This window comes from Lissotriton helveticus, chromosome 10, assembly GCF_964261635.1.
Source record: "Lissotriton helveticus chromosome 10, aLisHel1.1, whole genome shotgun sequence".
Taxonomy (NCBI): Eukaryota; Metazoa; Chordata; class Amphibia; order Caudata; family Salamandridae; genus Lissotriton; species Lissotriton helveticus.
Genome location: NC_136071.1, coordinates 613,346,834 through 613,359,888, shown reverse-complemented (window position 1 = coordinate 613,359,888; position 13,055 = coordinate 613,346,834). Strand labels below are relative to the sequence as shown.

Below are 13,055 nucleotides of genomic sequence, written 5' to 3'. Positions count from 1 at the left end.
GGCCCAGTGCACAGTACCCCATGCTGAGGCTTAGAACTGGATACCCCTGGAGGTACCCAGGGGTACCCAGGACCTTTTACCTTCATTGGATAGAGGATACAGTGCTGCCGGGAGACCTAGGACTTGGTACCTCTGGGGGATTGAGGACTCAGTGTCCACTGGTACCTAGGTCTCAGTACCTACAAGGGACAGAGGATCCATTTCTTTTGGGGACCCATGATTCATTACACCTGGGGGACCTAGGATTCGGTATCCATGGGGGCATGAGGACTCAGTTCCCCTGTGGGACTTAGGACTCAGGACCTCTGGGGACTGAGGAGCCATTCCAGGTGGGAACTTGGTCTTGGTTTCTCTGGGATTCCTAGAAGCCAGTACCCCCACTGGAACTCAGAATCTGTACCTCTGAGGGACTGAGCATTAATTGCCCTCGGAGAGACCTGAGACACATTACCCCTAGGGGACCTAGGACTTGTTACCCCAGGTGATGTTGGAACCAGTGTGCCCTGGCGCCCGAAGAATTGGTACCCCAAGGAAACTAATACTTATGAGCCCAGGGGACCAAAATCCCAGTGCCCTGGGGTAACTAAGACCTGGTACCCCTGGAGAATCCAAGACCTGGTACCCCTGGAGAACCCAGCACTCGGTACTCTTGGTGTTCTGAAGACTAAGTGCCCCCTGGGGACCTGGTACTTCCAGGGGACAAAGTCCTGGGTACCCCTTGGGGACCTAGGACTTGGTACCCTCAGAGGACCAAGGGCTAAGTACCACTGGGTGATCTAGGAATCTGTACCGCTGGGGGCTCAAGAAACATTATCGCTAAGGGGAACCAGGATCTGAGATCCCCAAGGGATTTATGTCTCAGTACGCACGGGGGGACTATGGACTTGGTACCCTTGGGAATGTAACATTCAGTACACTCGGGGGACCATGGACCTACTCTCCCTGGGGGACTTTGTAGTTGGTACCATCAGGGGACTCAATACTTGCTAACTCTGGTAGACAGCGGACCCAGTGTTCCTGGCATACCTAATGCCTTCTACTCCTGCAGGACACAGCATTCAGTATCCCTGGGGGGGGGGGGCGAGGATCAGGGACATGCAGTAGACATGGTACTCTTTGGGGACTGAGAACCAATGCCCCTGGTGTGGCCCAGAGGTTGGTACACCTGGGGAACCAACACTTGACACCCCAGTGGATCTAGGATTTGTAAGCCCAGGGGACGCAGTATCTGAAACCCCTAATGACCTAAGACCCTTACCCCTGGGGGACCCGGCCCCAGTGCCCCCGGAAAATAATTGTGTTTGGTTATAAATAATAAAAAAACATGAGTATGCACCACTCCATACAACTCAGAATAAAGACCTTAGTGTTAATGATAAGATGGAATTAAGAGGGTAACTGTACCTTTTGCTGGAGTTCATTTATTCTATTATATTTTCCACTTGAGCAGCTGTTTTTCCCCTTTTTTGACTTGGATTTGTCAGACTTGGTCATATGATGGTCACCATGACTTTGTCTCTTCACAGTTCTTTTCTTTTGATTTGCTTTTGTGGCTGTGTCCATGGGAGAATTTGCTTTAGATGGAGTGCCTTCATTTTTCTTGGCAAAATTAAATATGTCCATAATTGCAGCAGCATGCTCTCCAAAAAACCTCTGTGTGAGGTCTTCCACATTTTCCAATCGAATACCAAGCTGATCCACCAAACAAAAATAAAATATAACAATAAGTTGGTAAAGTTAATAAATACAAAACACACATAGTAATTCAAAGTACTTAATTTTATAGTAGTTATAAGATTACCACATGCTTATGATAAATATGTTATGCAATTCCGCCTTGTCCGTGGGCGTTATTATTTCAATGAAAAGCATTATTAAAATAACATATTAAGACATGTTGTGCCAAAAGTATCATTAACTGGTTCATGCTGCAGCACGGTGTTTGTACAAAGTCTGTGAAACAAACTAGGCAATTCTTTGCACTGTGCTGAATGTATCCATGCCGCACAGCAATTGGAGGAAGGCTGCACTTGTTCATGGAAATTCCGCCACATAGGCCAATTACTCAATGAAACTTTCATTACTTCTGTGGCTATCTTCCTTGTCTTGCTACATTCACAGTGAGGCATTGTGCCTACACAACAGGCCTCCATTCTAAGTAAAAACACAATGAGTTTCATCTCCACAACCACTCCCCTGACCTCTAATATATTTTCATATAAAAAAAAGGCCGGACGTCTGCATACTTCGTTCAAGTAATAAGCCAATATCTCCGATCGAAGACAAAACAAGAGAAGGGCAAAAAGGATGGTAAAGGGACGAGGAAAATGGCAACAGAATTAATGAAGAATACCAGGAAATAATCTAGCTAATATCTTCTGGGGCTATTTCCTCCTCCTATTCCTTGCACTTTGAACTGTGAGGATGTAACAAGTTTGTAGCCCAAAGACAGTAGACAAGAAATACTGCATAAAAGAGCACCATGATGAATAACACAAAGCACATGTGTACTTCAAAATAAAATGAGAAAACCAGCACACAGCATATTTAATCATGGAAGACAGTACAGCAAAACCAAGCTGCAGTTCTTCACCAATTCCCACCTGGAAGAGGTAATCAAGAAAAAGTGAAACAGATGCCTCATCCTCTACCTAGGACGTTAGCATGCCTCTTGCTGATCTGCCCAGAATACAAGCAGATGCAAAAGAAACAATTGATGACGGAATACTGGACAATGCAGACATTCACCCCCAGTCACAAGGGTTTAATCAATCATTATTTTGCTCACCACACCACCCCAGTTTGGACCCAGCCATATGCAAATCAGTATTGACCCTGTTCCTTGTGGGAACAGTCCAGCCCAAACTGCCAAGCCAGGTCCTCCCTGGACCGGAAACAAGCATCCTGGGACCGGTTTCAGGGCATCACCCTTCATCAGCCAGGTTAGCTTGAATCCAGTTGTGTAGTGAGCACGGGACCCACGTCTGGGCGTACCTTCCCACTTGGGGTGACATATGCAAAAGAAAAAATTGATGGACTGACAAGGATCTGGGATTAATCCATCATTTATTTGCTCACAGCATCCATGGTGAGGAATTCCGAGGCCCCCCTAACAGCACACCATAGTATCTGCACTATTCAAAGAGTCTTTAATATCACTCTAAAAAGAAAAATGGTGCTGAATATTTTAATGTATCATGGTTCTATCTCATTTTTGTCACCAATTCAAACATCTTTTAGGATGCTTGTTTCCAGTCCAGGGAGGACCTGGCCTGATAGTTTGGGCTGTTCCTATTGGACGCAGGCTCAAGACTGATTTACATCTGGTTGGGTCCAAACTGGAATGGCGAGCAAAAAAATAATGTATTTAGGCCCAGATCTCTGTATTGGGGTGAATGTATGACATTGTTCTGCATTCTGTCCATCAATTGCTCTTTTTGCATTTGTCACCCCGAGTAGGATGGGTATGCCCGCACGTGGGTCCCATGCTCTCCATGCCACTGGAGTCAGGCTATCCTGGCTGATGATGGGTGAAACCCCGAAACCAGTCCTGGGATGAGGACCTGGCCTGGCAGTTCGGGCTGGACTGTTCCCATTGGGCGCAGGGTCAAGACTGATTTGCATATGGCTGGGTCCAAACTGGAATGGCATGGTGAGCAGAAAAACGATGGATTTAGGCTCAGATCTCTGTACTGGGGTGACCGTATGACATTGTTCTGCATTCTGTCCATCAATTGTTCTTTTAGCAGAATACAAGCAGGGAAGACCAGCATCATAAACTAATGAAATGACAGATCGGATCCAGCTACTGAGAAAATAAACTGTAGGTTTAGGACCTTTCCTAGCAGAACCAAATTAACAAATGAAGCATCACAACAATGAAACTCCATTATTCTGGGTAGAAAAATAGAGTGCACTTGATGTCAAAATTGAAGTCTGGAATGACTGGGGTACAAAGCAAGATAGAAAGAAGGAAAGGAAATCTCCTGTTCCAGATTGTATTTTGAAATACAGTTGAAAACAAATATAGGTCCTAACCGAAGAACAATTCTGTCTAAAAGAAAGTAGGGAGGAATGTAAACTTAGGGACAAAACTAACCTATATACTAGGCAGATGTGATGGCTGTAAGAAAGAAACCCTTCACAAACAGATTATTTAAGGAAACCCCTTTTAAAGGCTCTAAAGAATAGGATGGTAAATCTCCTTAGAACTAAAGGGGAATCCCAAGGGGGACCAGAGACCTGGAAACATGCTCGACCACTGATAATTATTTAGACTGCCTTAAAGGAAAGGGCTCTAAAGATTTTAATCTTCTCATGCATTTCTAGAAGCCTCTAATGGCTACCAATTGAAACTTAGAAGTTGGAATTGTGAGGCCTTTGTTGAACCTATCCAAAACAAATTGAAGACTAAAACTGTCTTCACAATCCCAATCAATACTTTTCTATCTTTCTGCCAATTTTAAAAGGAGGAGCAGTGATGATCATAACCATTAGGAGTAGATTGTCTGGACCACAGAAACCAGATCACTGGATAAGCCTAAATGTTGAATCCCCAACCTTTTAATAACGTGATGGGTTTTGTGAACTTCTGGAGTGAAGAAGACTGAAAATGAGGAACATTTCCATCTCTGCGGAGATGGAAATATTGGAAGAACCCATTCTTGATCTACCAACAATTTTCAGAGGAGAAGGAACCAGGGCAACCTTGGATAAAAAGGAAAATCAATAAAACCTAAGTTTTTGAAAGATGCCCTCTTGGGAGAATCCTTTGTGCATCTCTGGCTACTGACAGGACAGGTTGAAAGGAACAATGGTCTAAGGGAGGACTAACAGGACTCTGTAAGCAATATATGCTGGGACACGAGGTTTTTGAAATGACATCACATTTATTTACAGCATAAATGGAGTATCATTAAATTATTTATGGTAATAGTTCTGGTGCTCACACAAAACAAGTGAAAGTGGGTGAAGTGAAAAGTGCTTAGTGACATTTAAAATTTACCTCGCATTGACAACAGTATTCAAAACTCCAATCTAATCAATTACACTGGAGGAGTTTTGGTTGTAAGGTCGACGGCGTTTCGGTCTTATTAATTAAAGATCATCATCAGGACGAGAGTGTGAGCAAGTAGAATTTGGAATGCCACAAGGGTCGCTGCAGGCAGTGCGGATGGACCCGGCAGTGGGAATCTTGTCACGGAGGGCACACGTTATACAGCAACCCGGTAAAAGTCCGGGGCCCTGGAATTAATTATTCTGGATTGGCCAGAGGAGCAATTTGAGAGCCGGGATTAGTCAGGATCCTGAAGAGTAAATCTTCCGTGTCCATTTGCGAGTGAATCCGCACCGCCCGCAGCGACCCTTGTGGCATTCCAAATTCTACTTGCTCACACTCTCGTACTTTCACTTGTTTTGTGTGAGCACCAGATCTATTACCATAAATAGTTGAATATATTGCTTACAGAGTCCCTCTTGCACACCCTGTGAACGTGTTCCTTTTGATTTAATCTATGCTCTTTAATTAGTAGCTTCGGCTACCCGAGGACCTGTTAGGCCTCCCTTAGACCATTGTTCCTTTCAACCTCAAATACTACCCCTGGTCTTACTAGTGGGGTCCCCTTGTTCTTTATACATATACTGACAGGACAGGGCATCTAATGGGCCAAGCTGTTGGTTCTAGAAATTGGGAGCAATACACAGGTAGCAAGTCAACAGACTGAGAAATTAAACATGTCTTAGACAAGACTAGATAGTTAGACCACATGCACATTTCTTTAGATGAACTGGAGAGACAAATAAAGACAAGGGAAAGTGCCTGCTTAGGGAATATCCTCGATAACTGCCCAAACCTCTAACGATTTCTGCCAAAAGAAATGCTACATGAGATGCTCCCCTTTGGCCTTTCTTGCAGATAATTCTGACAAGATTCCTGGATTTGGTGCCATTCTGGTGGTTTCTGTATATATAGGTTGTCGTATTGACAGGCTAAGTACAGCAGGGGCTATGAGAGGAGTTAAAAGGACTGATGAGCTTGTCTAATAGTTAACAGTTCTGTCCATTTAGAGAAATGAAGAGCCTTCCCTTGGACCAACTTCCCTGAGTCGACAGAGTTAAACAAGTGTTTTCCGAACTGTGGGCACTAGCATCTGGTATTAAAGTAATCTACCTAGAGATGGCTAAGGACATTCTCTCCATCAGGCAAGAGGTACACATACGCTATTTTGTCTCTATTTGGATAGAAAGGAAGAACTGTAACTGGATTTTTCAAACTGCCTCTCAGGGGAGACCAGAATCTGAATGTGTGACGGAATACCAACTCCCTATGAAACCAAGCCCATTTGACCATCAATAATGCAACTGCCATACCACCATGAAGTCTGATTCGCCAAGGGGCAGGAGCTTCTGAGCGATTCTTGATCTGTATCAGATGTAACTTCAGTTTCTAGTTCCTCTCTACCAATGTATTGAAATGCTTGAGCTGAGGTGAGATTATATTTCAACTAGTTTTGAAGAAACACGTGATTTTCAAACAGGCCTCAAACCCTGAGTATTTCCTTTATGCTTTTTCCAATTAAGCTTCATGGACTTACCACTCTTCCATGTAAGGATTGATCATTCTCCACACCTCATGTTACTAGGGGATCTATAATGTAAGAAAGCATCATTGGAGAGGCTTGAATCCAAATGAAACAGCCACAGACTGGAGCTGGTAGGATTAAACTACAAATGGAAGAAACCGCAGATGAATTGGAATGTGATCATAGGCGTCTTCTAGACCCAGTGCTGCTAAGAAGTTACCTGGTAATACTAAAGGCAAAACATTTTTCAACATCTCCATTTTTATCTTTGTATTAGAATGTATTAATTCCAACTTTTAAATCTACGATGAGGCGAAAATCTCTTGGATATATTCAATCCCCTGCTCTTTTTCTTTTTCATGACCATGAATGATTACCTTCTTTCTTAGGACCCTGAAGTTTGGAAAGCATTTCTTAAGGCTTCAAATTGTCCAAATGGAATAAAGCTGTCTGAACCGCAATGTATGTACGCCAATAAGAGAGCTTTATTCTGTATCCTTCTTCGACAATGTCCTGAACCCATTGATCTGAGAGTAAAAGAACCCATAAGTTGACAAATTGAGATTCATCCACCTACTAGAAGCACAGAAGTCTCTTGATGCCCAGTATAGTTAAGATCTGGGTTGCTTTGTGGGAGAAAATGAAGGTATAGTTCTGAAACAACCCCTGAAGTAGTTTTGCCTTTTTCAATATTTTTCATCACATGAGCCATGGGAAAATCAAAAAGCTTTGCTAGAGTGACACAAGGGGTAATAACTTCTCTTTTTTTTAGCTTTATATTTAACAGTGACTGGCACATTTTCAAACCAGATTCCTCAGCTGGGAAAAAAAGAAATGTTGCATGGAAAAGAACAATTTAAGCAGTGAAGATTCATGTACTCCCTCTGTCTTCCAATTTCACATACGTGCTTAATGCAGAAGCCAAAGAGAATGCTTTCAAGTGATCAAAAGATATATTCAAAATAATTTTGCCGCTATCGCTTTTGAAGTCAGCAGATCAGCAAACTCGTCTTAATTCTCCATGATTAAAGACTATTACTGGACATCCTTGACTATAGATGGTGATGTAGCATAGGCACAGTGCATGGCTAGGGTCAACCAACATATGTTTTCGTGCTTCATAAGTTCATCCACATTGTTTGTAAGCAGGTGTAGTTTCTTCTTCCATCTATGAGGACTTGCATGAAATTTTAGACATAAGAGTCTTCTTGAACTGACGGAAGCATAAGAAATCTGCATCTTCCAGATCATACAAGGCTGGAAAGGAACATTCGAATTGTTACTCTATCCAGTTCTTTTCGCTTCCTTTTTTATGGGATCTTTAATCATTTGGTGAATGGGAAGGAGAGGAAATGTGTCTTCATGGAACCAGTAAAATAAACCTCCAGCGGTTGATTGAGGAGGTTCATTCTTCAGAAACACCAGACTGTCTCTGAGATAATCAGATATCTCTCCTAAGTCCTTCCTGCAGAAGTACTTGCCAGTTGGATCATTGCTACATAGGTCTTGCGGGTCAGAGGTTGCTGATGAATAAGCTGACAGCTCTGTCTTTTAGGACTCCTTCCAAATTGGCAGAGGGAATATTTCTGTTAAGGTCTCTTTCTTAAGGGCTTTTAGATCTACTTATAGATCTACTTCACACAAACCTTCAGTCAAAACAGCAGGGTGAGAAGGAGATAGAGCATTCTTGAGAGGCTGCTAGTCGAGCGCTCAGTGCTTATTTTAGCTGCATTTGATTTTTCCCTTGTGTCCGATCCCCCCCTGCACCTGCACCACATTTTTAGAATAATTTTAGGAATCTTCACAAAAACGGAATTATTTTAAAATCAACTTTAGAATTATCCTACTGAACGCTCCTACCCTCGTTTGGGCTGTGAATTCATTTCTCTTGGTCCCTGATCCCTGGGTGCTTGTTTAGACCAGGGCCAGGGCTCGATCCCGTTTTGGCGGCCATCTTAGGTGGGGTCACATTGGACGACCGGTCTAGTTGCCCTATAAAAATAGTCCCTTATGGCTCCGCGCAGCGGACGCGTGCAGTGGGCGCGCCGGACTTGCGCCGGAGTTTCGCCAGAGTCAAGCCCGTCTGTGCCCGTCCGGGCCCAGACGGGACCAGGGCCATTGGTTATGCCCGACTCGAGCCCCCATCAAGCCTCTTCGGTCAGATACACGAAGGAGGAGCTTTTATCCTATAGAACACCAAAGCATGCCACATGCTGCTATACCGCTAAAGGGGGAAAATGTTTCCGGGGGTGTAGAGTCTGCCAATCGGATTTAGGAGTAACTACCCCCACTACCCTGCGTCGTCTTGCCCTGCTGAATTGCAGATCCCTTCCCTGCCACGCTACGGAGATTAATTCCCTACTCCTGGACCACAAGGTTGATGCCTTGTTTCTCACTGAGACTTGGCTATCTGACGCCTCGGGTCCGGATGTGGTTACAGCGCTAGCGCCGGGATATTTGATCTACCATCTTGACAGAGGCGCAGGGAGGAGGGGGGGGGGCTTGGCCATTATCTATAGGGAATCACTGGGCTGTAAAGCCTGGGAGGCAGGGGTGAAAGATTGTGAGAGCTGCCAATTTTCCCTTAAATTCTCCCCTACCTGCACGCTGACAGGCCTCCTAGTTTATCGTTCACCTGGAAGTGTGGGGGAGTTTATATCTTCGCTTATGGAAACTACCACTCTCCTGGCCTCAGCTTCGTCCAACTTTATTCTGTTGGGAGATCTCAACTGCCATTTTGATGAGGCAACTGACCCAATGGCAACTAATTTAATGAGCGAGCTGACCGCCCTGGAGATGAATTTGATAAACACCGGGCCCACACATGTTAAAGGGCACCTTTTGGACCCCCTTTTTACGAACATGAGGGGTTTATTAGCTATGCCCCCTCTTGTTCTTCCCTGGTCTGACCATTCACTGATCATGGCAAACTGGGAGGTAAAGGAAGATGATACCCTCCCATCCAGGAAATTTAGAATAGACAGGGCATGGTCAAGGCTCCCAGTAGAGGCCTGGAATGCCCGGTTGGAGGGCTCCCAGCCTGAGAAAGGTCAGGATCCAGTGACTGCAGACGCTATGATGAGGAACTGGCTGACCAACGCAGTGGACCATGTGCTTCCACTCAAGAAGATGCTTATTAGGGATAAGAGAGTGGGGTCTGCCCCATGGTACTCCCCAGAGCTTAGAACCCTGAGAAAGAACTGTAAACGGGCGGAGAGATTATGGAGGAAGAACCCAGAGACAGAGAGTAGGGAAAAATACCGTAGGGAATTAAGGACGTATAAACTCGCTATACGCGCAGCAAAGGCCTCCTTTTTTAGGGAGAGAGTGAGTCATGCTGCGTCCTCATCCAGGGAAGCCTTTCTAGTGATGAAGGAGCTTCTTAAACCACAGGATCCCATTCTTGTCCACGACAGACCACAGGAAAAATGTCTGGAATTGGCCACTTACTTCAAAGATAAAATTGACACCATTATTAGTTCTCTCCCTCCGGTGATGGGAACCCCGACTCCGTCTGAGGACTTAAGCATGTCGGAAAATTTATTGACGTCTTTTGGCCCCGTAACCTCAGGCGAAGTACTGAAGGTCCTCGGGAGCTTGAAGAGTGGCTCGCCTCGAGATCCAGTCCCAATGCGGTATTTAAAGCAGGCTGCCCCATCGATAGGAGAGCCTTTGACCGATTTGGTCAATCTCTCCTTCGCTCATGGCACGGTACCGCCAGACTGGAAGAGCGCAGTCGTTAAAGCGCTTCTGAAGAAGCCTGGCTTAGATCCACAGAACTTAGCCAATTTCAGGCCCATCTCCTTGCTACCAGGGATTAGTAAGGTTGCCGAGAAACTGGTTAACCGCCAACTGTCCAACTTTCTCGAGGAGAATGGTCGGTTGAGAGACTCCCAGACGGGATTCCGACCGGGTCATGGAACCGACACGGCTCTGCTAGCAGTTGTAGAGGAGGCCAGAAGCACTTTGGATACAGGGGGGTCAGTGGCAGTGATCCTCCTGGACCTAAGTGCGGCCTTCGATACTGTCAACCATGGAGTGTTGACACAACGCCTAGCAGAGACAGGAGTCGCAGGAGCGGCCCTGGAATGGCTGGCCTCTTTTCTGGAGGGGCGTACCTTCGAGGTTTGGGAAGGCAACGCAAAATCTCCTCCCCTTCCACTTCACTGTGGGGTGCCTCAGGGCTCATCCCTGAGCCCTACGTTATTTAACGTGTATATGGCACCCCTGGAGGGTGTGGTGTCTCCGTTTGGCTTTAAGACCATAAGCTATGCGGACGACACTCAGCTAGTGGTGGGTCTGACACAGCTGGAGAAACAGCCTGAAACGCTCCATTCATGCCTAAGAGAGGTGTTTGACTGGATGACCAGGTCATCGCTCAAATTGAATGGCTCAAAAACTGAGCTGATGATCTTGGGCCACTCAAGCTTTGCCCTCTCGCCGAGCAGCTGGCCCAACTGTATGGGCACTCCGCCTGACCCAAAGAAGGAGATTAAGAGCCTGGGGGTCTGGCTGGAGCCTGATCTGTCCTTTAGGACACACGCCAAGAAGATCGCTGGCGTGTGTTATGGACTGCTCCGTTCGGCCCGTAAGGTTCTCCCCCTCTTACCTGAACTCTCCCGGAAGCTGTTAGTCCAAGGTCTAATCATCTCACGCCTGGACTACAGTAATGCACTCTTTCTCGGAGCACCGGAATCAACGTTCAAAATCCTGCAACAAGTGCAGAACGCGGCAGCCAGGCTGCTGCGGAACGTTCCGGCCAGGCAATCAGCCAGGCCCGCTCTAAAGGCACTCCATTGGCTCCCGGTCAAAGAGAGAGTGACCTTCAAAGCCCTCTGTATTGCTCACAAGAGCATGCAGGGGAAAGGACCTGCTATTCTGAAGGACATGATTCAGCCATATAAGCCCACCAGAGCCTTACGCTCCAATAATAAACACCTCCTTCAGATAAAGAGAATTAGGAGAGCCCGTTCAGGTGGCAGGAGCTTCTCTATTCATACTGCACACGCCTGGAACTCCCTCCCACTCTCACTACGCTCTGAACCAAACCTGCTCAGGTTCAGGAAACATTTGAAAACTTATCTATTTCCAGAATAATTCTAAATCTGTTCTGTTTCACATAGGCAACTTGCTCTGATTCTCTATAAGCGCTGGGATGCCTCTGGGTAACCGTGCGCGGTACAAAATTCGTTAATAATAATAATAATAATAATAACTTTTGAAGCATCACATATGAAAGAGTCCACTTGATCATCTTGATCTTAATCAGAAATGCCCTAGGTAAGACAAGCCCTGTGCTCCCTTTTCTGAGAGTGCTCTCATAGCATATGGCACACAAAGATATAAGCTGGGAAATGTGCTCCATTTAATAGTCAGCAGGAGATCTTAACATAGAATCAGCAAAACGATTAAGTTATGAAGAAATAAAAGAATATCAACAAAAGTAATAAATGAGATCTTCCTTAAAAAAAAAAGAAAAGAAAAACTGTAAGATGAATGGTTGTTTTTGAAGCATCGAAGTCAAAGGAAAAAGGTCCTGCTTTTTCTTTTTTAAATTAATGCCAATCCTTCAATCTGTAAATATGAGACTTCAAAACACCTCACAGAAAAGAGCACAACAAGACTTCTATTGAAGCTGAACAACAAACCAGGTGAGAGAGGAAAAATACTCACCTTCCTGTCAACGTGAGGTGTACAAGGACTACAAAATATGAACACCAGCAAGGTGCTGCTTCATCTTTCTGCAGGACACTGTCTATGGACTTGGGCTCCCCTTGCCACCATCCTTGCTCCTTTATTTGCGTTCCTTCACTCTCTTCAGCTACTCTGCTCCAATGAGGAGGAAGTGTGGTTGAAGGTCATATGGTTGAGATAGAGAACTGTCTGCATGAAGCAAACCAAAAGGACTGGTACTCTCACCCTCTCTCCCACCCTCCCCAGACATGGGCACATTGGGTGGGTGGGGCACCTGATTATGTATTTCTTGGCCCTAGGCAAATGGGGCCACTGGGGACAGATAACAGGAGTCCCTATGAGCCACAGAACTTGTTGGGAGGGTGCGCCACACACAGCCTTTCCTGAATCTACATTTTTTCTAATCTTCTTACACTGACTCCTTGAAACTCCCCAGGGGTTCAAACACCTTCCGGGAGTGAAGCACTACTCACTCTGTTGTTTCAGGGGAACAGACTTCTTTCTGCATTGTCTGAGCCCTCAGTGCGCTGTTTTGGATGATTGTGGTCTACTTTTGCGCAAGGTGACTCATTCTAGCCACCAGGATGAGGCTCTTCAGGCCTCCTGGCCCACGCAGATGTACGCACCCTGCCACATATGTGACCTTTCATTTTTTATTTTCAGGAGTCCTATATTGCTACCACAACATCTCCTGCATGATGTGGCCAGCCAATCTGGTTCCACTCCTCCACTTGGAATGGGCTAATCACTGTTTATCTAGATGCCTCTAACTTTTGTGTC

General features: G+C 45.4%; 1 protein-coding gene across 1 annotated transcript in view; it reads right to left on the bottom strand.

Annotated features, from left to right (window-relative positions):
- Window positions 1-13,055, bottom strand: part of LOC144784068 (uncharacterized) — a 1,315,621-nt gene that overhangs the window by 825,450 nt on the left and 477,116 nt on the right. Inside the window, exon 16 of the mRNA XM_078662758.1 lies at window positions 1,405-1,692. Coding sequence (XP_078518884.1) covers window positions 1,405-1,692 — 288 coding nt within the window. The remainder of the gene's footprint in view (window positions 1-1,404; window positions 1,693-13,055) is intronic.